The sequence below is a fragment of the Anticarsia gemmatalis genome, chromosome 2 (assembly GCF_050436995.1).
Source record: "Anticarsia gemmatalis isolate Benzon Research Colony breed Stoneville strain chromosome 2, ilAntGemm2 primary, whole genome shotgun sequence".
Lineage (NCBI taxonomy): Eukaryota > Metazoa > Arthropoda > Insecta > Lepidoptera > Erebidae > Anticarsia > Anticarsia gemmatalis.
Genome location: NC_134746.1, coordinates 13,903,338 through 13,931,030, shown reverse-complemented (window position 1 = coordinate 13,931,030; position 27,693 = coordinate 13,903,338). Strand labels below are relative to the sequence as shown.

The 27,693-nt window shown below is 35.5% G+C and overlaps 6 protein-coding genes and 1 non-coding gene across 14 annotated transcripts; 3 read left to right on the top strand and 4 right to left on the bottom strand.

The window, feature by feature from the left end:
• Positions 1-132: 132 nt before the first annotated feature.
• LOC142985764 (uncharacterized) lies at positions 133-5,708 on the top strand. The gene is made up of 4 exons (XM_076134014.1): positions 133-1,589; positions 1,938-2,022; positions 2,429-2,621; positions 2,893-5,708. The coding sequence occupies exons 1-4, from the start codon at positions 256-258 to the stop codon at positions 3,090-3,092; spliced, it is 1,812 nt and encodes a 603-aa protein (XP_075990129.1). The 5' UTR covers positions 133-255; the 3' UTR covers positions 3,093-5,708.
• Positions 5,709-5,948: 240 nt separating this feature from the next.
• On the bottom strand, positions 5,949-6,021 carry TRNAV-AAC (transfer RNA valine (anticodon AAC)). The gene has a single exon. It is a non-coding gene; the product is annotated as a tRNA-Val (tRNA).
• Positions 6,022-6,502: 481 nt separating this feature from the next.
• Positions 6,503-19,740, bottom strand: Raf (serine/threonine kinase raf oncogene). Of its 8 annotated transcripts, none has more exons than XM_076133978.1 (13): positions 19,039-19,740; positions 16,703-16,894; positions 16,098-16,225; positions 15,432-15,476; positions 13,820-13,937; positions 13,394-13,501; positions 12,872-13,013; positions 12,416-12,528; positions 11,899-12,119; positions 11,504-11,595; positions 10,642-10,832; positions 10,043-10,359; positions 6,503-9,649 (listed from the first exon to the last, which is right to left on the bottom strand). In XM_076133978.1, the coding sequence occupies exons 1-13, from the start codon at positions 19,615-19,617 to the stop codon at positions 9,619-9,621; spliced, it is 2,277 nt and encodes a 758-aa protein (XP_075990093.1). In that variant the 5' UTR covers positions 19,618-19,740; the 3' UTR covers positions 6,503-9,618. The 8 variants fall into 8 exon arrangements, with proteins under 8 accessions (XP_075990093.1, XP_075990095.1, XP_075990094.1 ...); XM_076133980.1 differs by having other exon boundaries at positions 16,134-16,225; positions 19,039-19,739; XM_076133979.1 differs by having other exon boundaries at positions 16,098-16,222; positions 19,039-19,739.
• Positions 19,741-19,846: 106 nt separating this feature from the next.
• On the top strand, positions 19,847-22,103 carry LOC142985751 (uncharacterized). Its single transcript, XM_076133999.1, has 5 exons — positions 19,847-20,301; positions 20,514-20,681; positions 20,928-21,033; positions 21,324-21,410; positions 21,708-22,103. Exons 1-5 carry the CDS (start codon positions 20,092-20,094, stop codon positions 21,935-21,937), a joined length of 801 nt encoding a protein of 266 aa, XP_075990114.1. The 5' UTR covers positions 19,847-20,091; the 3' UTR covers positions 21,938-22,103.
• Positions 22,104-22,157: 54 nt separating this feature from the next.
• Positions 22,158-23,584, bottom strand: LOC142985757 (U3 small nucleolar ribonucleoprotein IMP3). Its single transcript, XM_076134006.1, has 4 exons — positions 23,372-23,584; positions 23,032-23,243; positions 22,526-22,701; positions 22,158-22,285 (listed from the first exon to the last, which is right to left on the bottom strand). Exons 1-4 carry the CDS (start codon positions 23,506-23,508, stop codon positions 22,262-22,264), a joined length of 549 nt encoding a protein of 182 aa, XP_075990121.1. The 5' UTR covers positions 23,509-23,584; the 3' UTR covers positions 22,158-22,261.
• A 294-nt stretch (positions 23,585-23,878) lies between these two features.
• On the top strand, positions 23,879-25,668 carry LOC142985669 (uncharacterized). Its single transcript, XM_076133977.1, has 2 exons — positions 23,879-24,549; positions 24,629-25,668. The coding sequence occupies exons 1-2, from the start codon at positions 24,004-24,006 to the stop codon at positions 24,770-24,772; spliced, it is 690 nt and encodes a 229-aa protein (XP_075990092.1). The 5' UTR covers positions 23,879-24,003; the 3' UTR covers positions 24,773-25,668.
• On the bottom strand, positions 25,652-27,481 carry LOC142985659 (RNA-binding protein 45-like). Its single transcript, XM_076133968.1, has one exon. The coding sequence runs from the start codon at positions 27,251-27,253 to the stop codon at positions 25,733-25,735; it is 1,521 nt and encodes a 506-aa protein (XP_075990083.1). The 5' UTR covers positions 27,254-27,481; the 3' UTR covers positions 25,652-25,732.
• Between the last annotated feature and the right edge of the window lie 212 nt (positions 27,482-27,693).

Sequence of the window (27,693 nt, the reverse complement as noted above, 5' to 3'; positions counted from 1 at the left end):
TTTTACGTAATGCCTTATTTTCTAATAAATTAAATGCATTATTTTCCTAATGACTATTAATTTATAAATTTAATCAAATTCTTTATTTTTAGATTCGTTCAAGTACATATTTCGTAGTCACCTGTCTGTCAACCAAAACATTCACAGGCTAGACATAACCTCAAATAATTAACTACACGATCTGTAATAAAATCATGTGTTTTGACAATTTATTTATCTAATTCTGGAGTAAAACAATACTTTTACGGTACCAATATGAAGTCTAAGACAGTAGAAATCAAGCCAAATGTAGGCGAAAAGTTTAAAATGGAAAGCTTTAATTTTATTGGTTTTTACAAAACTGCTGCTGAAAGTAACAAAGTTCTTGGAAAAGACAAAGCTGATGCCACTCCTAATAAAAGTGACTTAAACGACAAGGTGAGAACCCCTAAACGTGAGCACTCACCATATAATAAAAACAAAAAAAAGAGCAAACAGGAGCCTTGTATCATATCACAAATAAACATTGATGCGTCTAGCTTAAACTCTGGTGTTGGCGCCAGGGCTCAACTCAACGACTCTAAGGTAACATCTACACCTAACGCCAGCTCGAAGAATACCTCAGGAGTTAAATCCATCATGAAAAACACCTCCCTTGCGGATCAGTCAATAGATAGTGCGAGGTCAAATCCACCGAGTGGTAAATCTAAGAAGAGGAACAAATCAGTCAGTTTCATGCTGGACGATCATGAAGAGGTGGTGGTAAAGAGGACTAAGTCTGATGATACTATCAAAGTAACTAAAAAGACAGAGAGCACAAGACCTAATGTCAAAGATAAAAAGAAACCTGCACAGAAATTCAAAAACAGTCAACAATCTGAAAAGGAGAATAAGGCAACTAATCATAATAAACAGAATAAGGATGTAGAGACTCAACCGAGTCCACAAGAAAAGAAACCAACTAAAGCAACTAGGGCTTCAAAAGTAGAACCCGCTGCAGCTCCAGTTGTTAGTGATAGTGAAACATTAGCTCCAGAAAAAAAAAAGAAATTTAAAAAAGTGAAAAAACAAAAGGCAGAATCAAAGCCAGAGTCTATGGAAACAGAGAGTAACAACAATGAAGTGACAACAGAAGCCAAAAGTAAAAAACCAAAAAAGAAAAAGCAAACCAAAAGAACATCAAATGACAAAAATGGAACAGGGGAAGGTGATGGAGAGCCAGTATCCAAGTCACGCAAGAAGGAAACCAAACCGGACATTGCAGAAGATTTAGAAAACCTTACTATTGGTGATAATCCACATACATTGACAAACTTACTTGATGAGATGACCGTAGTTGACAAAGACAAGAAGAAAAGCCTTAGAAAGCAGTTTAATAAGAACAAAAAGCCAAAAGGTCCTAATAAAGAAGAGGCAGAGACATCAGAAGAAGTAAAAGAGAAGGTAAAATGGAAGAAAAGGAAATGGAACAAGGACAAGAAGGGAGATGTTGATGAAGACAGCCTCGCCAACACCGTGGTGATAGAGAACTTACCACTTGCTATCATGTTAAACTATAAGAATTTATTGGCTGAACACTTTAATAAATATGGACTGATCAAGAAAATAGGGTAAGAATATTTTTCTATTTTGTCTTTATATTATTGGACTACTGCACACCTGGAATTTTTGGAGAATGAGACTCATATTAAAAGTGTGTGTCTTTCTAGAAAGTAAAATAACAGTAATTTGTCTATGCCAATACAATGCCTTATTTTATAAAAAATTGATATAAATTATAAATAATTTTATTGTTATAAAGGGTATTTATTTATCCATCAACAACAAAGCATAGTTTTCCATTAACCTATATGTAAAGGATAGATAAAACTAGTTTATTTATCTCTCAAGTGGGTGTATATCTGTGGGATGATAGTATGAGTACTTTTAGATAAACATAACACATTGTTTTGTTACAGCATTGCCGAGGTATATCCCACAGAGGAATCTAAACCGGTGTTTACAACAACAATCACTTTCTACAGTGATGGAGCTGCCAATCAGGTAAAACTACAGATAACACTGGCAACACTGACTTTAGGGGAAATGTGCCTCTGTGGAGCAGTTGGTAGTATTCGACATGTATTTGATCCTCAATGCTATGATCTATGGGCCTGAGGTTATTAGTTTAGTTAATTTAGGTAAAACTAGTTCATATTTTTGCAATAATTTATTGAGGAAAAATTTTCAATTTCAATACCCATTTCTTAGCTCTGAATAAGCAGTAAGGGTATTTTAATGCATAAACCATTTCATAAAATAACAGTTGCCTAGATTGTTGCCATGTTTGTTGATGAAACAAATACTAAAGAAATTTCTATGTATTCAAATAGTCAATATCAATAGTATTTCAAAAAGATCTAACTTTTTTGGGCATCATTTATCTAAATCTACCTTAATTTAATTTCAGGCTATGGAACTAAACAACACAGAGTTCGAAGGCAGTCGTATCCGCATGAAACATGCTCTCCCGCCCACGGCGACGACGATCGTGCTGCGATCATACGCCGAGCTCACGGACCAGAACATCAGCTCCATGTTCCTGGGTGCCGGCAAGATCAGGAGCATCAGGCATTTGGTTAAGGGAGGGAAAAAGTCTATGGGTAAGTTTAAAATCAAATTATTCCCTATCCAACTTCCCACATGTTCGATATTTTGTCCCTAACTCTAACTAACAGGTTGATTTTCGGAAAAATGCAAAGCTTTGGTTATATATTATATTATCTTGAGTCGCCAACTATGTGTCTGCAATTTTTTATCAGAATCGGTTCTGCATTTTTGCCCTTAGACTTTACAGACAGACAGACTTTCTCCTTTATAATACAGTGGATATAAGTATGAAATAGTAGTAAAAATTAATTTGTTATGTTACAGGAACGGCGTTCATAGAATTCGACGGTCCAGAATCAGTGGAGCAAGCTCTCAAAATGGCGGCGGGTGCCAAGATCTCTGGCAAGAAGACTCACGTGGCCAAGTTCGAGGTGCGCAGTAAGAAGAAACATGCCAAAGCTAAGAGCAACAGTGACAGTGAGAGCGCGGGCGCGGACACTGGAACAAGTGATGACAGTGATTAAGAAGTTATTCCCAAACTTTATTATGTGTTTTTTGTGTTCATAATTGTTTTATAGCAGTTTTAAATGCTGTTGAAATTTTAAGTGTGAATGTGTCTTTATGAAATAGTATTGATAAAATTATAGTATCTATATGTATCGTACATAGGGATTATTTTTATCAAATAAAGTTCAATTTTATAGTGAGTAAATCAGTATAGCTTAGGCAAACTGTCGATATATTTGTATCAAGTTTTTGATGTTTGAACAATACATACCTACTTATAATGTATCATTTATATTGTTATATGGCACTATCTATAATGGTTTTTACAAAAACAATATATAGTTACTTATAAATCTCGAATATTATTCGCGATCTCAATTTAAAACTGCCAATATTATAAAGTGTTTGTTGTTTCTTTTGCTTGGAAATAAAGGAAGATAAACTGCTATAAAGCATTTATGAATGATTTTGTACAAGAAAATAATGTTGTAATAGTACTTGGAAACATTTGTAGGGAATATAATAGAATGAAATTAACTGCACTGCCGTGAATTTGTATTTAAATTGGATACAGCATTGTACTATAAAATATAATAAAGTCTATGGCACTTTTCAGAGCAATTCTTGAATAATATTATTTTGTTTACAGAATGTATGGTAAGATTCTTACATATTTTCCTCAAACAGTGCGCTAGGTCGCGCTTTTACGCTCTGCTAAGATAGCTAGTTAATAATGTGGCCAATGTAACTCAAAAACAATAAAATATATTGAACACTTGGCTGCTAAGCAAATTAAAATAACACTGCTTTGCAGGCAGTTGAGTACATATGTAACAAAATATTGCACAAAACTACTTTTTGATAATATCTTCTGGATACTTGTACATTTTATAGTATAATGTCTGCGAGCAAAGATACGTATAGCTGATTCGTATAATGATAGTAATTGATCATATAAATGTATTAGTATAGTAGATGTTGTACCATTTTGATACTTTATTACTCTATCTAAAGTAGGATTTCTATACGCCTGTTTCACTGAAACCAAAAAATCTGAACTTTTAGGGAGCATTTATGTTAAAGTTTTTAAAGAAAAGTAAATTGTAGGCATAATACTAAATTGCGACCATTATCTTAAACAAAATAAGAATTATAAAGTAACGATACCTTATTTGTTGCCCGACGTTTCGATCGAGTAACACCAATCATGGTCATGGGCTATCTGGAACTTATTTAGTATTATGAGCATTTATGTGTTCAGGAATATTAGCAAGACTAATGAAAATTGTGTGTATAGCTAAAGTAGATTAATTTTGTTCAGGGTCTTCATTTGTACTTATTTCGTAAATTTCTAATTAAAACTGAATGTGTCTTGCTTTGTTCACCGATTAATTTAAGACGTGCCTATCTTTTTCATTCATATTGTTAGGAAAAATGGGCATATGATAAACAATAATTCTATAGTACAGTATCCCTGGTTTTTGTGAAACAGGCTTTCAATATTTTAACAATAAATGAGTTACATAACCTTATCCTTAAATGAAATTAAATAATTTCAGTAGCAAATAACGTTACAAAAATACATATTTTATAACAAATATAATTGATTTTTACCGTGTTATTAAATAGTTAATGTTACCATAACAAACATTTTTGTTGTAATGTAGTTCTTAAATGTTATATTTGGCTTCTGAGACTGTTATATTTGTTTTAGAAGCGTTGAAGACATACTGGCGGACGTATAGACAAAATTCTAATTAATTATTTAGTAAATTTTATACTGGTTATACAACATACCAAGGAATCTTTGAATATCTGAGAGTTCTGTTTTAAAATGTAGGCTCTAATCCTAAGTTAATGGACTCTAGATCTAATCCTATGCTAAATATGGGCAAGGGATTCTCTATAGACGCCTCTTAAAGTAGCAATCACCCTCCCTGAGGACGGTTTTCTTATGAATTTTCATATCAAAAACATTTCGAAGCTTTAGATAATATGATCTCTATATTGTTCGTCAGTATGTTCGGTCTTTACCCGCAATATATTGCGTTGATTATTTTTGTTACTATGCCTGATCTAATCAAAATTTTACATTAGGCTAAACTACTGCACTATGACTGCTAATATGCAAACCAAACTCATTTCAATTATAACCATAGACAATTTATCATACACTCTTTTGATTTCTACATTAATCTAATTCAAGTGTATTGTTCAATCTACCGGTATATTGGTTTGTGTATTAGTAGTTAGATTGCTCAATGCATGTAAAGACTCTTAATACATGTAACAACAGTTCGGCGGCCGCTCTCATTAATGTAACCTTAGTTTTTTTCTTTTTATCATCATGTTAATATTAATTTTCAAATAGTTGGCTAGTGTCAATGAAACTGGCTACTTCCCTATATCGGCTAGCTAAGGGGAATAATATGAAAACATGTAGTCCATTTCCTTTTTTCATAGTGTTGTGTATTAAGAGTCTATACATTATTAATGTGCCACATTGTAAATACCTCAAGATGCGAAAATATATTTGTATTAGGCAAGTTGTTCATTTTAGGCACTATTAGATTATGTAGTAATTACGTTGCGCGATGGAACATTGTGGAATAAATGGATACGTTGAATTTAAACATGATTTTTATTTTATGAACTTTAGTTAAAGTACTCCTATCTTAGAGGCATGTTTGATTGTGAATGTAACAAAAGAAGTTAGTAAGACTCTGCCTACCCATAGTAATAGGCGTGATGTTCCCTTGTGAACGTTGAAAAATAAAATAATACACATACATTCCTTTAATATCATGCAAAGAATTGCTTAAAATGCTTGTTACGAAAGTATAAAAACTCGAACAAAAAATAGCAAAAAGATATGTTTCCGCCCGGGATCGAACCGGGGGCCTTCTGCGTGTTAGGCAGATGTGATAACCGCTACACCACGGAAACTTGAGAAGGTGGGTCGAAATTATACGCCGTATTGTGTGGTGTCATTAAATAACTTGTTGATATGTAGGTCATATTCCATTCACTAACGGAGTTGAAAGCAACGACCTTCGTTAAAACTTTAATCAGCTACTTGCGATCTACAGTACAAAATGGAGTTCTAACACTGTACTATGCTTTCCTTGGTTTCTGAATGTTAAAAATAGATAATATCGCAATGTAGCGAGTTCGATACGATACAATAAGTCAGTTGTTTCATAATTAAAAAAAAAATAAATTCTAATTATAAAAAAGCAATGATCAATGCTGCGTTCTTAAGTAATTATACTACCTATGGATGTATCATGTTGTTCCTGGGGGTTGGCAATTATTGCCAATTAAGTGGCATACTGTATTCAATGAATAAATGGCAACTACTCGAGCTAGTCACATGTCACATACAATATTACCCACTATTTAAAACAAGATAAATAAAAACACATAATTTAAATTTAAACAATAATTTATTGTGTTCTTAGAGTTAATAGTTATGCGTTAAAATTAATTATACTGTATACACAAGATCCTTAATCGTTCCGACATTAAGCTACGGTCATTAATTACAGTAAGTATTTACAATAATTACCAATAAATTACATTATGTGTGTATGTGTGTGGCTGCGACACGATCCGGTAACACTATTTAATCCAATAATACTTTAAAAACATTGATATTACTATCACGTAATAATCTGTATCGATATAATACAAAAATATCTTTATTTATATCAGAAAAATAACTTTTATGTTATGGTGCGTCGTCTCAACGATGTATAAAATGTAAGCTGTTTTATATCGCAATCGACAAATGAGAGGTATTTTGTGGACCGCTTTATACTGCCAAAACTCCCTCCAAATTATAAAATAATAACCTGAAGTTCAAAAATGAGATGTCAATAATTTATTTACACAAATCTTTTTTAGAGATACCAGAAAATATTTAACGTTTTTAATCTAGAATGATTTATTCCAAAGTAATTTATCTTATGCCTTATACTCAATTAAAGTTTCAGCAAAAGGAGTTTGTACGCAGTATAAGCGGGTTCGTTTGCCGCATGTAACGGCCTATGTCTTATTCTATTATTATATTTAGGAATTTAAAATGTTCAAAATGTGTGTTATTCGATCACAAAAACAGACAATACGTTTTGGTTACAATTATATATCTGTTAAGGCTTTCGGGTTTTACATAACTTTGAGAAAGATTTTTCTTATGATAGGCGATTTATTGGTGTGGCTGTATTTTGTGATCAAATACATAGATAATTATTCATATCTCATTTCATAAGATCTAAGTTTGCTTTTAGAACTTGGTTTATAAGAATCAATCTCACTTCATCTTAACAGTTACATGCCGTTCTTCTAAATTCATTTGTTGTTATTCAGCAAGACTAAAGCACGCAAGAATTTTATACATGTCTTTTACAAATTATCGATTAAATAATACATTTTAATGTAGCTATATGTTGAGCGACAATAGTGAAAGGCGCAAAGCAATATCCTTGATATAGTTTAAAATAAAATTTAAATAAATTATACAATAAATAAATATAAATACATTCCGAGATCGTGGACATTTCGATAGTAAAACTTAACTGTACAACGTGTAATGTAATAACAGCACCAAGCTTCGAAATGATACTTCGTAATCAATCTTCCCATAAGACTGAACTTTTTCATAAGCTCTATATGTTGACAGGAACTACCTTTTTATAGCTGTAGTCGCAAAGACATCGCAAGTTGGTCTATGTAAATAATGGTATTAACTGTATAGCTTTTCAGGTTTTGATATGACTTGAACAACGTTCATACCAATTTGGCGGCTTTTTCATACAAAGATTTTAAAAGCTTGAGCTCTGAGTACTGTTAATTTAATGTAATTAAATTACACGTTGTAGAGTGTACAAATAAGTGCTGTATCGATGAGCAACTGATCGTTGACTAGGTTAAATCAGAGCGATCGAACAACTCGCCGCGTTACTACACTCATTGCTTACTTGTGCCACCAATAGTAATATTATTTCTTTTTTAGAAAATACTTTCATTAATATCTTGCTGTTTTATATTAAGCAGGTGTCAATAACAGCAATGCAGCAGTTTTTGCCTATTTCTCTATGTATATTGTGAGGTTATCATAGAATCTCAAGTTAACATTGAGGTCTTGACGTACTCGTACGTAAGTAAATGCTATTTGAGAATTAAACACAGAATTTCGTGGTCTATATAACCTTGTGCTTGGCGGAATAATTTTCTGGTTAGCTTAATCACACAAGTAAGCATCATGTGTAGTGGACGCAGCGTCACAATCGTCGCATATTTAGATAGAAAAAACGCATTTCTATCTACGTCGATAGATCTCGAATACTAAGGAATACCAATGTGGATGCTTGTCTTTTTATATTGTTAAGTTTTTATTAAAGCAAGCGACTGAAGTATTTTTTACAGTGATTATAAAATACATAAATTTTAATTTTCATATTTATTTTACGTCATTATATTGAGTCAATTCAAAATCCAAGACTATTATGTCTAGAGAAGCTATGTCTAGTTTAGAGAAGAATTTTAGAGATGATGTCTTTTGCGTAAACTTTTAAACATCCAAACAAAATCTTTTTGGGTTAACTTTTCATATGAAAATTCACCATTTTTCTTGTATTAAAAGTTTGTTAAACTACATCCACTATATTGGTATTCCAAGTAATAAAGATCTTAGTCAAATGAGCTAAGCTAAGAGAAGCGTTGTAGAAGCGACATCGCGTCACACGCCGCAACTGTACAGCCCCACCCCTTTCTATCTCTGTCCCTTTCCAACACAGTGTCAGTCTGTCGGACCTCTCGCTCTACACATCAACACCCCGCTCCTTTTGTCAGTCTGTTAAACTTCGATATTTTTGTCACATAGATTTATTATAGTCTTATGTGGAGATTGGAGATTGTTTTTTACTGCTGAAGATAGTTCATTCAAGTTAAAACTTATTGATTCAATTGTTTGATCAGTGAGATAATTGAGATAAATATATGGATCAATTAGGTTGGAGAGATTTAAACTTGTATTTTAAATTAAAATTATTGCCAAAGAGAAAAAATCGTTCAAACATTTATACTTATGGAATTGTTATTACAGATTATTGTATCAACCACATCGTAAATCTCTTAGCGAAAAGAGTGGCCGTGAGTTTCTTGTAAGCTCTTCTCATAGGGCTCTACCCCCTTTCCGAACTAGTGGTGGATTCAGTAATTGTAACGTATCATAAGTGTCAACTTTGACCTAAATGAATAAATGATTTGATTTTGATTTTAACAGCTGACTTTCAAACTCATTCTTATAATTTATCAAACAACTGTACTCGATTAAATCTCACTATTATACCCTGATTGAACTACGATCAACAACTTCACAAGCAGTATACAAATATTCTGTTCTCTTCATGCTCTCGTTGAGTATCGTAAGTGCGAGTGAGAGGGGAGTACGTGACGTGTGTAGGGGGCGGGCGTGTGTGTGGTGCGGGGCGAGTGGGGGGCGCGGGGGAGGGGCGGCTACTCATAGCCCGCGAGCCGCCCCTACGGGTGCCGCTGGTTCGGGACTGGGATACTGTAACAAATAAATACAAACATTGAATAACGTACATTATTTTAGATTTATTATTTGCTGGAACGTGTGATTGTGTGTGCAATCTTGAATATTATAGTTGGTGTTTTGGTTACGCTGTATAGTGCAAAAGTTGAGGTGGACTAATGTTACTATTATTAGTCAAACATAAATTATATTTACAGACAAGTTTTCCTATGGGTATGTGCCAGTGATTCGTAAATCATTGAAGGGGTACAGATGTGCTTGAGACTCGAAGATTGATTCAGCAAATGTTTTAATCTGAATATATATTATGAAAAAAAAATCAACTGTGGCGTCACAAGTCCCGATACTTACCTATTACAAATGAATCGACCATGTTAGTTCCAATAAAACTAAACAAAATCAACGTACCCATAGAAGGCGGGGAAGTTAGTGTCGGTATTGAACTGGAAGTTGACGGGCGTCTTGGGCGAGGCGCAGCTGTAGCTGAGGTAGTCGTCGGACGCGTGCAGCTGGCGGCTGAGGCTGGGCTCGGACGCGCTGCGCGTGATCTTGGGCATGGCGCGCAGCATGGCCTCCAGCGACGCCAGGATCTGGCGGAACAGCGGCCGCTGCTCGCGGTCGAACTTCAGGCAGTCCTCCAGCAGCCGCTTCAGCGCTTGCGGCGCGTCCTGGCGCAGGCGCCGCGCGTCCGGCCGCAGCAGGCCCCGACCCACCATCCACAGGATCTGAGGGAGAAATGTGAGTTAGTCTTAAATGTTACACAATTCTTCGTCTTGTTACGAGATAATTGTGCATACCAATCACGTAACTAATAATTAAAACCTTAGAATAATGAACCCTTGTAGCGCGAAATCGCATAGTAAGTGCGTTTGCGTAGTAATTAATGTTTTAGTGTAACTGCTTTTAAAGGTAGATAAGTAAGGTAAAGGACACATAATTTCAAGTTTCACCTTAGAACATCAAAACAATTTTTTAAATTCTTTTTAACTAAAGCTAATAATATGTACCTGGTCCTTATTGTTGAGGTGCGCGTAGGGCAGCTCGCCCGCCATGAGCTCGTACAGCACGATGCCGTAGGCGTACACGTCGGAGCGGAACGTGTAGGGCGCGGGCTCGTCCATGCGGATCACCTCGGGCGCCATCCACAGGATGGAGCCCGTCGGCTGCTGCCACTGCACGCCGCCCGCCGTCGACGTGTCTGGGGGGACAGAACGACTTAATGTTCAATACACGCATGTGATAATTGAATGATTCACAGTGCTTGTTCACGTTGAAACGCGCGGGCGCGGTGGCGGTCGCGAGCGCGGGGACGAGGCGATTTGTGTTCACGTTGGCCGCCAGGCGTTTGTTTCTAGCGACAAGCTCAAACTGGCTGAACTTACTTGACGTCGCGAGTGAATCGCGCCCGCCACCGCTAGTTCGACGTGAACACACACGAACATCTTCACGCGTTTGATATTGCCGCGAGCGCGCGACACCGCTAGCTCGCCCGCTACTTAGACCGTGCGAACGGTTTGTACGTGAACACTTGAGAACTACGCCATATGTTTGATATTTCGTGACCGCACCCGCCACCGCGCCCGCGAGTCAACGTGAATGAGCACGTAAAAACGTCAACATCGCGTAAATATAAGCTTACTTAAAACGACGTGGCTAAACCGATATTAAGTCTAGGGGCAGAGCACAATCACCTATAGAATTAAGTAACAATTCTGAAATGGCACTAATCAGAACACAGAGCCCATAAATTGCCCACTCGTGGGGTAAATATGTTTTAGCATGTAAAACCAGACATTAAACGGTCCAACAAGAGGACCACAAATGCATTAGAAAAACCAGGCACGAAAACTATTAGTATACGATACTCACCGGACCACCGAACCTTGGCCGTCGCTAGACCGAAATCTCCGATCTTAACCGACCAGTCGTCTCTCAAGAATATGTTATTTGATTTCAGGTCCCTGCGAAAAAACATTCCTATGTTAGGAAACTTTAGCAATCAAAAAGTGTGAACATCCAAACACCATATTATAAGGTCTTATTAAATCACCCGAGACTGATCATGACATTTTTTATTGTTATTCTTTAGGCTTATACTGTTATGGCGAAATGCACAAAAGTTTTTTTTTAATAACGCATTACTGTCCCACTGCAGAGCAAGGGTCTCCTCCCAAACGAGGGGGATCACAAAAGTTAAAAACATTCAAAGTGCGTGCTTATGGGTACACCAAACTTCGTATACGTTTTACAAGACACTACCGTACCTATGTATAATATTCTTAGCATGTAAATAGTCCATGCCCTGCGCAGTCTGTCGCGCGACATCGATGAGGTACAGCAGCGGGAACGGAGTCTCGAGCACGTGCAGGTGCTGGTACAGCGACGAGCCCTCGCACCACTGAGTCACGATGGCCAGCGACGGCTTCGACACGCACCCCATGAATAAGAGGATGTTGCAGTGCCGCGTCTTACGTAGCACTGCCACCTGGGAGAACAAGATGTTGGTTTTAACTAACTTAATATAGATTTATATTTATAGCTTTAATAAGCTGTTATTCTGATATTGTAATATTACAGCCGCTAATTAAATAAGAAAGCTAATGTAGCGAGATCTTAAATACGTTTTAAGTTTCAAATAAACTAGATTGCGAACCGGTATGGAAAAAAAAGTACACAAATGCTTCTATTTGCAAGTAGATAGTTAATTTCATACACAGGGCATTTAATATCACAATCATAATAACATCACATCACATCATCAACATAAAAGTGTTATCTTACCTCATTTTTAAACGCCTGCAGTTGTCCGGGCGTGGGTGTCTTGACGTTGAGCGTCTTAACGGCGACGGGGCCGTGCCAGTGCGCCTTGTACACTGTTCCGAAACTGCCAGACCCTGGACACAAACAAAAAGATAAGACTTCAAGTTAGAAGGTTTAACAAAATATATAAAAAAAAGTGCTATAATTCCGTGCAATTCTAAAATTGTAAACACACATATTATGCCATTTTTCGTGAAAAGACACGAATAAAATATAAGTTAGTTAAACGATTCTTCTATTAGCCGTGCCTTGATCACAGAGTAATAGCAGCAACGAGGACGCAATTACTCATAATAATATGGTATTTCAGCAGGACACAATTACACCAGTATGATCGATTTAACTCATTTCGTATCATTACTTTATCTGCCTAATATAAATACAATACGGCAATAATGTATCACGTGACATGCTCACCTATCCTGGCGCCGATGAGTATTTCATCAGCATGTATGACCCAGTCGTCGTAGCTCTCCCGCGGCGACAGCGCGTGCTTCCACGACTCGTCCGCCGAGCGCGCGCGCGCCCGCCGCGGACGGATCGTGCCCGTCGGAGACGCCTGACCACAAATAAAAGTTAGTTAAACATCATTTTCAAGTATTAAGCAAATAAACTAAGCGGAAATTATGGACGCACGTATGGTAGTCCTGAAACGTGCACGTATCCAATACATTCGGATACGACCATGTCGTTGCCCTACGGATACATCTATACTCCTAGATTATGCAACGTTACAATGTCAGCAGTAAACGCACACATATTTATGAGAAATATGACATTTGGAAAATTTAATTGAAAATTGAAAGAATAGTCGTTTTTCAAAAATTAACAAAACCATGATACGTATTTGTTTACAGGTCCTGGCGCTGACTAAATAAATAATAATGAGAAAACTTAACAAGCTAAATAAATAAAGATACGTAAATATATGTAGGTTACCTGCGTGCTTTGACTGTGTGGTGAGTCTGTGTTTTTGTCTTTGTCGTCCTGTTTGTGTCGCCCCGACGTCAAGTGATTTGATGACTGAGGCGAATTGTTATTGCACTGCTGCGAAATAAATATTTATTAGTTACATTATCATCATTAGAAAACCATCCATCATATCAACTTTTTATTTACACTTATTTTAGGATAATTTTAGTATCAAAATTAACCTTGTTACTTATTTGACTACCAAAGATTTGCCGACCAACTGCCTATATAGGTTTTACAGCATCGATATTTTGTTTGCTATCGAAAAAACATGGAATACACCTATAAGACAGGGAGACAAAAATAATTGCTTGCAGTATAACCGTTCAAAAGGCACTTTTTTTATTAAAATAGTTATAAAATTAAATTAAAAAGCAGTAGTTCATTAGTTACCTGATTATACTTTCTCTGATGTTCGGCTAAGGTCATCGGCCTCTGCACCATGTTGATGCACACGTTAGGCGCCGAGTTCGATCTGTCTTGCTGGTTCAACGAGCGGGGATGCTGTTGCCTGTATACAACACGATGACGTCAGAATACATACACAACTCAGATGCCAGTCAAAGAAAGTTTATATAACGATACCTACTAAGTATAATGAGTCAACTGACATTATAGTAATTTTACAGGAGAACCATTTGTAAGCAACTTGGTAATATTCCTTGAGTATAAAATGATTTGATTTTTGTTATTATTACTTGATAATTATTGTTTATAAAGTAAATACACTAACATTAAGATCATGGTTTATTATGTATGTTTATATAAAAACAATTAAACACCTAAATTTGTTAAATGACTCAGTATACTGAGGTATCGATATTTCGCCAGCGAAAATGTGAAGTATGCAACGATTATAACTCTGTGATTACACTATGATTTATCAGACAAATAGATGTTTAAGATTTATATCAAGACTGCTGCACATATTATTTGTGTAGTACACAACACACGTGCACGGTAAAATATCGTGCACTTAATAAATACGTGTACGTAAACATATACGATATGCAACAGTCTTTAATATATTTTATTCCTAGTTATTGCTGGGATTTTCAAAGTGCGTTTAGAATAGGATTTGGAAGCAAACAGTCACACAGGAAAAGTGAAATGGTATCTTCTATTTCTGACTTTTACGAATCGAGTATAGGATATAGTCTACGCAATACTGAATACTACAGCATAATAAATAAATAAATAATAAATGTAACCCATTAATGTCCCACTGCTGGGCAAGGGTCTCCTCCCATAATGAGGGAGGGGTTAGGCCTTGAGTCCACCACGCTGGCCAAGTGCGGGTTGGGGACTTACTACAGCATAATAAATAATATTATTAATTTTAGAGACTACACTATAAAAGTCCATAATAAATTACCTACAAACAAAAATCAGAAATAAATCTATCCAAAGGTAGGAAAAAAAGGCTATTTACTTGAAATATTTTCTATATCATCTATACTCTAATTTAAAACAATAAAAGGGCTGTCTACAACAAAAAAACTTAAGATTTTTGCTAAATATGGTTTTGGGAAAAAAAGTTTTTATTCTACAGAAAAACCAAAAGGAAGGTAAGTAACGTGCGAAAACCAGAGCTAATTAATATGCTTGCGTTATTTAAAACTAACAGATCTCTTTTCTTAAGTGTAAAGGTTTGAATAGACTAGTACTTGCTATAACTTTGTTATTATATGTTTGGATAGAACTCTGAAGAGATGTTGCCATATTGCCCTGTCCATTAAACGTCTAATTTATAGTATTTTAAGATGTTAAAAATTTATATACTTTTTTAAAATAGGCTTTTCAGATTACTGCCCTATTCTCGATATGCCTGTTTTACAAAACCCACTTTATACACACAGTTTTAAAAACGGTTTCAAAATTGACAATACGGCAACATTATATATGAATTCTATATACGCGTGTGTATTTCCAAGCGCATATGAGTGTCAGGATTGCTTTAGTGTAAACAAGCGGTGTCAAACTATAAGCTATGTTAGATATTCACCAGTGAACATCGAACTCCTTCATTTTCTTCGCAGGAGAGATAGACCTGTGTAATGCATCGTTAGCTAAGTCTTACTGTATTATTGTAAGCCCTTTATATACTACTATATCAACTACTAAACCTATTACTTATAGTAAAAAATAATAAACTCAAAAATAAGTAAATTAGATCTAATTTCTAAGGTTTTTTATACCCATATACTATTTAATCCAATGTAATCCCAGCTAACTAAATGGGTCGAAGAGAAATCCCAAAATAATGTCAATGAATAAAATTTATAAATGAAAATAATTCTCTTTCGGATTCTACTCACGGTCCAATTTTGCATCAGGCAATTTGAAATTATTGACTAGAGTTTGAAACAAGATATTTGACAACCAATTATTATAGTACAAAATAGAAACGTGAGTAGCAATGGTGTGGCTAGAGCCGAGCAGATATATTATTGTTCCAGTCATGATATTAAGAAAAAAAAAACAATATTTTGTAAGACCTGTGTAAATATCCAAAAATTCGCCAAAACCTAGTCTTCTGTACGTTTGTATTTTAGAAGTACTAAGTACATTTCGTAATAAATATTTTGATATTGTTTTTCATCAATATATCTGTCTGCTCCAGCCACAACTAAATCTACATATAATTGGACTCGTTAGAACAAGCCAGTACTTGTTCTGATCGGTCCGGGAGTACATGTTGTGGTACCCGAAGTGTGGCGGGAAGTGCAGGATGCCGGCCTGCGTCTCCGGGTTCTGCGCCAGCAGCGCCGCGTAGTACGAGTCCGTCATGCGGACCTGCTTGGGGGAAGGCGTTCTTCAGTTGGATTTATGAATTACATGTTATATATTAGTGTGATTTGATGTAAAACTAAAGGGTTTTAATGATTAGATCTGTATTTTAAAGCTTTTAATATAATATGTAGTGCGGAAAACGGTACATTATTTGCTAGGATAGATGTATCGTTTTCTACGTTGCCATTACCACGGCGTTTATGACGCCATCTGCCATTAGCTTCAGCTCGACATTGTTTTTTCAGTGACCTTTAAATTGACTCGAAATACTTGCATATGTGACCAAATTTCATATCAGACTCTTCTTCTTCATGATTAACTAATTTTATTATAAGTGTTTAATTTCACACGCCCGTAAACGCGTATCTATGGGACACGAGTAAATCGATTTAGCGTACATAACATAATACGCACTCGATCAACAAGTAACGTTGTCTGAGAGGCCAGTGTATAATCGTGTTATAATATCATCATGTAACCAACCTGGTGGCAGATACTGGGCACTTTGTCAGCGCATCGCTGGTGGAACTTGAAGTTGCACTGCGAGCAGTAGAAGCCGTTGAACAGCAGTCGCCTGCAGCACTCGCAGAACGCCAGCGTGAAGAACGTCTTGCGAGTGAACTGGTGCGAGATGTGGGACATTATCGGCAGCTTGTCTAGTGTGCGGACTGTCACCTGAAGAATTACAACAAGTCGTATTAGATAATGAGAAATTGTAGTTTCATTCCACGTGAGCAGACAGGCAGACCAATTGATTTGATTGCTCGTAGTGTTATGAGCATGAGTGTCTGATCTCTCCATCTTCCTACTTGGTAATAGGTAGAAAGGAATTTACTTTATTATAGTGTGGATTGTGCTCCTAATTACCCCACAGCAGTTGCACAGAAACAAACTCGCCCATAATAATTGTCTGGTTAAGAAACTGGCAAATATTGCTCATTAATAATTAACCGGGTGAGCATGTTTCGAGGGCCAATGTAGAGACAATACCACTTTGATTTTATTGAGTCCTTTTTAAGGGTCATAAAATATTGAGTGTTTCATTTTCTATTAGAATATTCTTAGTAGTATACAGGGTTTAGTGTGAGCGCAACATAATGCCAATGGAATTGCACAGAGTCAACAAAATTATCAGGAATTCTGTGTAAGAAGTTATTTGATATTCCTGAGACTCAAACATCATATTTTCCTGACGTTGTACAATATTTCAAATGCCTTTGTATGCTGAATAAAGCATCGAGGTTCCTTAAATATGATACAACTTGTTAACATTGTATAATAATTAAATCAGCGATGAACATTTTGTTATAAAATTACCTAATATTTCCAGGGCTTTATTTAAACACTTATTTTTAAGGATAATTCAATTTTAAAATATGTATGTCAAATAATATTTTGTATTCATCACAATATACCTAGTTTCAGTTAAAATTTATAGAGTTAGTGACCTCTGCTTATCCTCATGAAAACATATACACATAAATAAAATAATATTACATAAATAAAGTAAATTACTATAAAAGGACACAAACTAAGGACATGGACGTGACTATGACATAAATAAAGGCTTAATTATGGGGAAAGGGAATTCAAAAATATTTTGTTGACATATGTACCTATACCTAAATCATAGGTAAATAATCATAAAATACACTACATATAGGATTTTCTTAAAGATCTAGAGACGGGTTGAACAAATTAATTACTTGGGTGTAATTGTTAAGGAAAACTTTTCTATTATACAAGAAATACATAGATCAAACTCAAGATTATTGTAGCTTACACAAAATGCATTATAAAAGGATTAAGCACTTCTGAAAAATATGATTTAACAGTTACTCAATTTATTCATGGATAAATGTTTGTCATTTCATATTATTCCTTTCTATTCTCAATCACATTCTAACCAAATTGCAGTATTGGTTACATCTTATATTAGACTGTAGGTAATATAGTATAAAATTATATTGTTACTGAATTTCCTAATAATAAAATATACAGTTAGGTACCTAAATAACTACAAAAAACCCTGATTAGGTAAACAACAACAGGCAATATGTCAAATTAGTTACTATGTACCTATGTGTTGTTTAAAAACTAGGAGAAAATAAACCCAGTAATCAATCATATCTTGAAATCATATTGTCATCATGATTAACAACTTAGGTACCCATATCAATTTGCTAAAGCTATTAAAATGAATACTACTGAAGTATATAGTATATCCAGCATTTAGCTTCCATTTTGGACACAATGGCTAGCACCTCCCTTAACACCGGAGGAGGCTCTTGCCCAAGAGCAAAAGTGTAAATTTATTTACTTGAGTAATAGATAATGCCAGTCTATTATGTTCTCAATCAGTCTACTAGAGTTTCTGGCCTAGGTATCATAATTTTGTCAAATTACATTAAAAAAAAATTCTAGGCCTAGTTGTTTGGTATGCCTAAATTATCTAGCAAATAAAGGCCTACTTTTACTAATTTATGTTATGAAATGTAGATTAATTATTGTTTAATTTTATGGTTGAAGAAACTTTGTGTTTTACACCTACTTTTCATTTTAAGTATCAGATAGACTGGTAGAAATAGTCTTAGATGATATGGAAGGCTATATACTTTAAAGTGTTTATAAGAGAAATAGCTACACAAATGTGCTAAAATCTCTACTACATACACATAACATGATTAGAGAAGGATTGCTTTTACAGCTGCTGTGTCCTTAGTGTTTACTTACAAACAAACATGGAACAATTGCCGCGACCTACCTGCGGGTGTCGGCAGACAACAACATGTGAGCAACATAACAAACACGGCACTGACCTCCTCGGCGTCGATCACGGTAATGTCAATATCCCACGGTATCACTAGGTTGTTCCCTGTCCGAACCACTTCACACATCTCACAGGTAAGGTTGCGCAGCTTCAGCGCCTTCGAGAGCGCGTCCCTCAGCGTCACGCCCTCCTTCACCTGCACACTCGTCCGCTGCTGGTTGGGCAGGTGCGCCCGCAGGAACACCTTCGGCTGCCGCGTGAGCGTGTCGAACTTTTTACTGTCATCCTGCAGCGAGTACTCCTCGCTCCTGTCCGGCGACTCTGACTGCAGCAACTCCCTCAGAGTTCGCTCTCGCAACTCCAAATTATGCAACTTTGACGTCAGCTCCTGGTATTCCGACAAATACAGCGACGGCGGATGCTGGAAACCAGCGAATTTTGCATTCAGCGCGTCAATGTTTTCACGGGTTACGTTTATGATGCTTTGAATATTCCTAATTTCGTACGTCGGGTCCGCTACGTCGTCACTATCCGTGGACGTCGACATATTATCGCTATTGAGGGATAAGGCAGGTATATTTCCATTAATTTTTCTTGAACAATTTTCTTTCTCTCTAGTAACTGCCATTTCTTTTCCTAATATTTTTTTTTATTTTTCTGCGCACACTTGCGGCGCAAGACACGGATATTGTTGCCATTCTTAATTTATTCATATTTATTGGGTCACACTGAAACTACAGTCGTGGTCCACTTACGAAAATTAACTGTTTATTTAGGTATCAATTTGGCACAACAATTAGTACAAAATGTGGATGCGTACATGGCAACTCTAAATGAACGAATGAATGAATGAAATTATTTTTTGCTGACAGATGAGTTTGACATTGACAGTTTACATAGTTTACAACAATTTATTTGTTGTTGTTTTGCTTCTGATAATTTTTGTTACAATCTTTATCAGAATAACAAGCCAAACCTGCTATGAGCAGTACTAAAAGCTGAAGACATATTAGAAGATATACATATACAAAAATGTTTACAGTCACATGGGCCGGATAATCAAAAGATTACGATATACTTTTATTCTAGCTAGGTACACAAAATGGTTGACACCGGCGAGCAATCCCGGCATGTATCTTACGAGCAGGTGAAATCTATCATAGACTTCATGGGGCAGCACGTCGAATTCGCGTCTGGTAACCTGCGCTCGCTGGAGGCCCGACGTACGTCCAAGAGGCTGTGGGGTCAACTCACCAAGATACTGAACAACTGCCAAGGCGGACCTCGGAAGACTTGTGATGGATGGAGTAAGGTTAATATAGGATATCTAATAAACATAAATCCTAAAATCTTTTAGCAGTTTACTCAATATAGAAGTCAAATATCAAAATTTATTTGCAGCTACCTATATATTTTCTTATGAACAATCATATTGATAAGTACATGTTTTTTGTAGGACCTGATGGCTTTTGTGACAATACTTTTTTTATACAGTTTCTTAACCACTAATTCCTTCCTTTTCAGTACTGGAGTGACTTTAAAAATAAATTAAAAAACAAAACATGGCTCTTAAAGAGGAAGAAGGCAGGATCTTCTATAAAAGGCATCAGACCTTTGACCAAGTTGGAGAAGAGGGCACTGGTTATATTGGGACCACACTTCGATAAGAAAAAAATTAGATACTCTGATGCAGTAAGTATAAATTATTTTTTGGTACTATTTATTGAACTTCATTATTTTGTAGCTTTTGTTTCAAATGAAAATACATTCAAGGGTTTTAAATCTTACACAAATTATTTTACCATGGCCTCTGTGATAACCCAGTAATTATGATGATTTCCTGACCACTACCATTGCATTAGTTAGTCAGGGTAAGTATTTGTACTATCCACAGGCTTGTTAATTAATATTAAATAAAATATGTGTTGTTCTCCTCAGGAATTTCAAGATCCCTTGCCCCCTGAAGTGAAACTAGAATCTTATCAAGAAATAGTAACAGGTGATTTTATCAGAACAGAGAGTGAACCTCGTGACAGATTATCAGGTGAGTACAATTTACACATCCTCCACACTTTAATCCTCCTATTCAATCAGATGTCTGAACCTTTGCATCAGAAAGGTTATTGTGTTGTTTGTAGCCAAAAATTTGAAAACAATTTACCTGCAACTTAAGTCTTTTCAAGTTCTTGAAGGAGGAGTTAACCTCTTCTTTCATTTCACCTTCTTGGTGTGAAAAGTGACACTGAGGATTAATGTAGTTATAACTAGATAAAATTAAAATAGTGTTTTATAAGAAAGTTCCTCCTGTACAATTCCTCTGTTCATTGTTTATAGATGGTGATGATGGAAGTAATAACAGTGGAGAGTCATCAGCAGGAGAATATGTTGAAGACAATGACTCCAATGATCCTATTCTACAAAGTAAGTCTTATTTATAAAGTATGCTAAAGATTCATCCTCTTATATGAATAAGCACACTATAAACCTATTTAAGTTAAAATTGCTTTTTCTCTTTTACTTAGACTTAGACTTTTTACTAAGCAGTAAAACCCTCTATTTTTCACGATTAATCTTAAAATTGCGTTAAGTGGTGGTCAATCTTTATTTTCACTGCAAGTTTATCTATGCATTTAATATGTCTGGTAGAAAAACAGCAACACATTGTTAAAATGTAACTAAAATTTGCCATACAAACCCTATTATTTATTTATCTCACAGATTTATATCCAAAATGGTTAATAGAAGTAGAGAAAAAGCGAGCAGATGCTGAATTAATACGAGCAAAGGCAGAAGAACAGAGAGCTGCCACAGCAGTGAAATGTGCTGAGGCGGCTTTACTCCAGGCAGAGGCACTGAAACGCTTGGCTGAAGCCTCCACCATCCAGGCTGAAGCTTTCATGAGGATAGCACAGACTTTAGAAAACAATAGGTGTAGAGAAATTATGTGAAATTATGAAGTACTTAGTAAGGAATGCTAGAATTGTGCATATGAATTGAAATTATTTTGTTACTTAAAGTACATTAGTTTTAAGAATGATGTTTTTATGAAATTGAATGGATATGTATTAATTTATTTGTGAATATTGTAGAGAATTTCATGGAATGTAATTAACAATACATTTTATAGGACATAATAAACAATAATTATTTTAAGTAAAAAATAAAATCTAAATTGAGTAAGCTTAAATTTTTATTTGAATGTTGCTCTCAAATAGTTTAATTCTTACAAATACTTATTTACATAACTTAATATTAAGATAAGTAGATTATTATTACAGCATCTCAAAATCGTCCCTCTGAAACAAAAAGAAAAATACATGTCAAAATTCATTTTATATACAGACTGAGGAAAAAGCTATGTATCAAGTCCTACATAAGGACAAGTCTCCTTTGTTGTAAAAAAAATGAGTTATTACTGTTATACTTAAGTAGGGTTGGTCAGACCAGACAAAATGATTACATTAAAATCTTTCTCTAATTCATCATCTTCAATTTACAAAGAAGAAAATAAATTCCAATAATAATATAAATCTCACCAAATCATTGTACTCCATAACATGTCTCCTGATAGCGGACCCATCGACCCAGGTGACAAAGTCCTCCAGTGCTCTGTTGACAAGGAACGCAGGGTCTTTCACCACCTCCGGACCAACCCTCACATGGCCCTGCTCTATGAACTTTGTGGCCTCTTTCATACTCTCTGACATTTTATCTGTAAATATTGATATATTTATGGTTATCTACTTATTTATCTATAGACACATCAACAATATGTAGTGCTTGTATGTATGCATACCTATTAAAAGTGTGCTCAACATACATTTACACTTACACTTATACTTCACAACAATTTTTTAAAGACAAGCTACAAGCTTGCTTTTTGAGTGCCACAGAACACTTGTGGGATTTTCTATTACCAAAGTAATGTGCAATTTGCTTTAATACTTTGTAAGCTAATTTTCTTTGATATACTGTACTGGTTCACCTTTCATTTGCTGGTTCAAACAATGTGCGATTTTAATATGACATCTACAATACTCACTTCTAACCATTACTGAGGGTAGCCTCCTCCTGCAGAAAGAACTAGCATTAACATTAACAGCCAAGGCCAAGTCCCACCGAGTAGGAATCAGTCCCATTTGATACAGTTTCTCCAACAACTGAGCACTGGCCTCCGTTCTGAACTCGCTGCTCGCATCTAGGTCCTTGATTTTGTTAGCTAGTTCACGGATTTCTCTCGATAATTTATTGTATCTAAAACACAATAATTCAACGTGAATGTTAATTCACCTTTAGAATACATGGTAAACTTGAGGTTTAGAGATGATTTTAAAGCACAAATAGTTAATTTGTTCATATTAGTAATTAAAACGTGAACTTACTTGGTGTAATCTTCTCGCTTCTGAATGTGAAACTTTTTCATAACTTTTACTTCATTTAAATTGTTGTCTACTTTCCATGATATGAAGTCTACTTTTTTGAGCAGTTTCTGCTCATGGAATTTTAGTTTACGAACCATTTTTAGTCACAATTTAAAATTTGTAAACAAAATGTAAGCCGCACGTGTTTCTGACAAGTGTCTATCTGTCATTCAAGTCAAATTAAACTTATATCATGATAACTCCGCTTACTCTATGGTGAAACAAAACTACGTTCAGAAATTTAGCTTAATAGAAAATTAACTTATCCAGCATAAGACGTATGTATAACGCTATATATTATTTTTTGCACATAAGTGTCCAGTATTGTCTTCAAAATACGCTTAGTTTGCGTTTTTGCTAGTTATGAATCATCGATTTATTAACGTTAAATTCAGTCTGACATGTACGTCGCCTCGCCAACGTATACATTTCAGAACGTTTGGTTGACTGTCATGTTTATAAGTATTATATGACAATTAACAATTAGTCTATGAATCGATTGCGAGTTGGAAAAAAATATTTGAGTCCTAGATTCCATTAAGAAAATATTTTACCAGTAAATAAGTACTAAAGTACTTCATAACCACGTGAAGATGGGTGAACGTTTTAAAGTCAATCCTAATGATTTTACGGAATACTTACAATCAGTCGTGAAACTGAATGCTTTGGAAAAAATGACCCAAGATTTGGACAAAGAGTTGTCCGATTCGCAAAATATAATGATGGAAATAAAAGCAATATACGACACTGTGTCTGTCGTTCAGAACAACCAGCCGCCGCCGGTAAACAACGTGCTGCGCCATGAGGACATTTCAAAGTTCTTGGAAGCTGGTGTTCCCAAGTTGTTGATGCCCGACATGGCGGAGGACAATATGGATGTGGATATTGATGATATTATTGCCACAGTGAAGACTTATGCTGAAGATCTGAAAAAGAATTTCACTGTGGCTGAGGCTCAAGCTGCTAAGCCCAAAGAGTTTGGTAATTTGAACTTGGAGCAGTATGCACAGAGTTTAGATCAGCTGAGTAAGCGTGTGGCCAGTATCAAGCTGCACAAGAAAGATGAGTTAAACAATAGAAATGCTGAGTTGGAAGGCAAGCTGACTCAGCTCTGTGATGACGTCAACAAGTTCACTACAGTAAGTGCTCACTAACAAATTTTTGTTTACACATACCATATCTTATGAAATATTATTTCACAACCTTTTATAATTTTAGATGGTGCAAGCCAAGACTGCTTTGAGTGAAACTAACAAGAACTGGGAACAAAACAACACTAATGCCCTGCAATATGACAGTATCATCAGCAAACTGCTCTCTGGCGTCAATGAAGTTACATATTTACTGCAAAACAAGAACTGAAAGCAACAAATGGAATCATTTTAAAATGGATCTCTGTTAATGTTCTAGCACAGTGTTTTTGTAATTGTCAGGGTGTAACTGTATCACCCGTTTCTATATTATATGTTAATTTCACTCATACATAGTATTTCACGGTTTTATCTATGTGTAGAGGATATTTGTGTTCATGTTTTTGCTGTTGGATACAGGGTAGCATATTGACTGTTACACATATTGGAGTGAGGCCTGTTTAGGGCATAAGGGATTGATGCAAGACTAGTTGGATAACAGCATTTGATGTGATATTTGTAATGTGTTTCTGTATACTTTAAAAGTTCAATAGTTCACTTGTTTTAGACATTGTTCTCAACTCAGTGTGAAATAGAATGAAATGTTTATATCTCTCGCCCAGTTAACAATAGCTAGTTGTAAAGATTTGAGGATGTTGTATTTCTGAAATGTGATGTTTTTAAATTTTTGGATAAATTTGATCCTTTATAATTGGATCGCATCTCTTGTGATTGTTTACTATCTTAGCATGTAAGTTGAATACTGGGGGATACCCCATGTTTATGTAGCTATTGGCCATTTGCACTAATGTAGTCTTAGTAGTAATTCCTACTAAACTTTATTTATTACAATAGAAAATCAGTATTTGTTTTGTTTATATTTTTATTAAGTTAATGTTTACAATTCATTTTAAATTCTATTTGTGATAAAAAAATAATTGGCAAAAAATATTATTCAGTAAAGTACATTTTTGTAAAATAATATTGAAAAGTCATAATTTGATCCAGGGACATTCCAAAAATACAAAATAACATAATAGTGTACTTAAAATCAAATCAAATAATTCATTCTGTAAAGTCAGTCTACTAATAAACATCTGATAAATAAAAAGTGTAATAAATAAAGAATACCGTCTTTCATTAACTTATACAACAGCTGCGTCAGATCTGTACTTGTGTTATGTAAGTTATGTCAACTCATATTGTTATCTCCGTCATGTAGTTTAATTCTCTTTCTGTCAATGTCATGGTCTACAATGTGTTCATCATCAACATTCATTTTGTCATCTTTGGAGGGCTTCTCATCTGCCTCCAACACTTTCATCTTAGTGCCGTACAGAGTGGCTCCATGCAATGTTTTTATAGCATCTTGGGCAGCTTTCACAGAAGCATATTTAGCAAAGCCAAATGTTTTATTTGGGAATGTAGATACATCAATAAGATCACCAAATCGGCAAAAGACATCCTTTAATATTGAAATTGGAGGTGGGTGGGGTTTGAAAACTAAGAAACATCTCTGAGCTACTCTGCTGTTGTTACTGGCAAGAGGCTGTGGGGACGGAAGACTAACACTACAAAAGCTTTCCTGCTGAGTTTCAGGCTTTACTTCGCGACCTGAGGTAGCTGCTTTTAGGAGAGTGGATGCCTGGGCTATGACATCTGCCAGCTGCAACAGGTCTGGGCTACCAGCATCACCAGAGTTTTTTAAGCTGTTCACTATCATGCTTGTAAGATTGTTAGCTGCCTTGCTTATGGGGTTATCATCAGGTTTCACAGATATTATCTCTCCTGAGGGAAACTCATAAGAATTTAATCTTTCTACAGCATAAGCTGCTGATTTCTCAGACTCATAAGTAACAGTTGCCTTGCAATAGCCATTGTATGTGTCAGCAGTATATTTACATTGTGTCATGCCTGGTATTAAATTAAATAGTTTCTCAATATATTTTTGAGGCACCTGTGGGCTACATGTCACACTGACTGTGTCATAGTCTTGAGGTCTAGTCCTTATCAGTGAACTTATGCTGTCTCTTTTACTCGTATCATCTCGTGTCTGACTGTAGTGATCACTGTAATTGTCCTTAATTATACTAGAATTGCTAGAGTGAAAACTGTCTACAAAATTCTCTAAACTGTTTCTACTTCTCTTTAGTTCATCTTTAGGTGTGGCAAATATTGCTTTATACTTTTTGTCACAACCTTCATATGCTTTAGCTGCATCTAAGAATGATCTATAATGGACGTAAGCAAACCCTCTACATTCCTCAGTCAACTTATTTCTCTGAAGGTGTACAGAGTCTACATAGCCAAACTCTGAGAAATGTTGTTTAATTTCAGCCTCTGTTGCTTCTTTGTGAACTTTTATAAATAGTCTCTTGTATTTCTCATCATTAGTGTTTGAGCTGTCATTCTTTTGTGCTGCAACCATCACTCTGATTGGTTTACTGCTGTTTTGGATGGTTTTTAAGTGCATTTCCTGAATGGCGAGGGCTGCTGATGAGGTTTTGCTGTATTTAATGTAGGCTATACCCTTAGACTCCCCAGTGCTGCGAACCCTTGGCATATGAAGGTCTTCTATGTCCCCAAAAGATTCAAAGGCCGGCCTCAAGTCCTCCACCCGTAATTGTTTGTTGCATACTACAAATATCCTCGAGTAGGGCGGTTTGTCATCATTACGATCGTCGTTACGCGTGCCTTGGCTCCAGCTATTCATGATCACAGTCTAACGGTAAATTAGATCAGTTTCAAGTCATCAATTCATTCAAGTCTAATTCATACCCAGTCTGAAATAAATCGTCACTTTAGTCGTTCGTGTACCAGTCTTTTCGTGTCTCAAATCAAAATAAATAACTGAAAACGAAGAACATAATCACTTCTGAGCAAAATATCACGTAAAACAAAAAGTAAAAGTTCGTTCACCTCTTTTTGTTCTGTTATTTTTGTCTATCTATCACAGATTAAATAAATAAATGTTTGTATTTCATAGACAAAAAAACAAAAGCCTTTGTTCACGAACTTGATGCCTAATATTATCGATAATATTGGTACTAACTGTAATGAATAGATTGCAAAAAATAATAGTTCTTCGTATTCATTACACTCAATTAACAATATGAATGAGTGCATTTCATAAATTGACTTTAGTTTCCATAA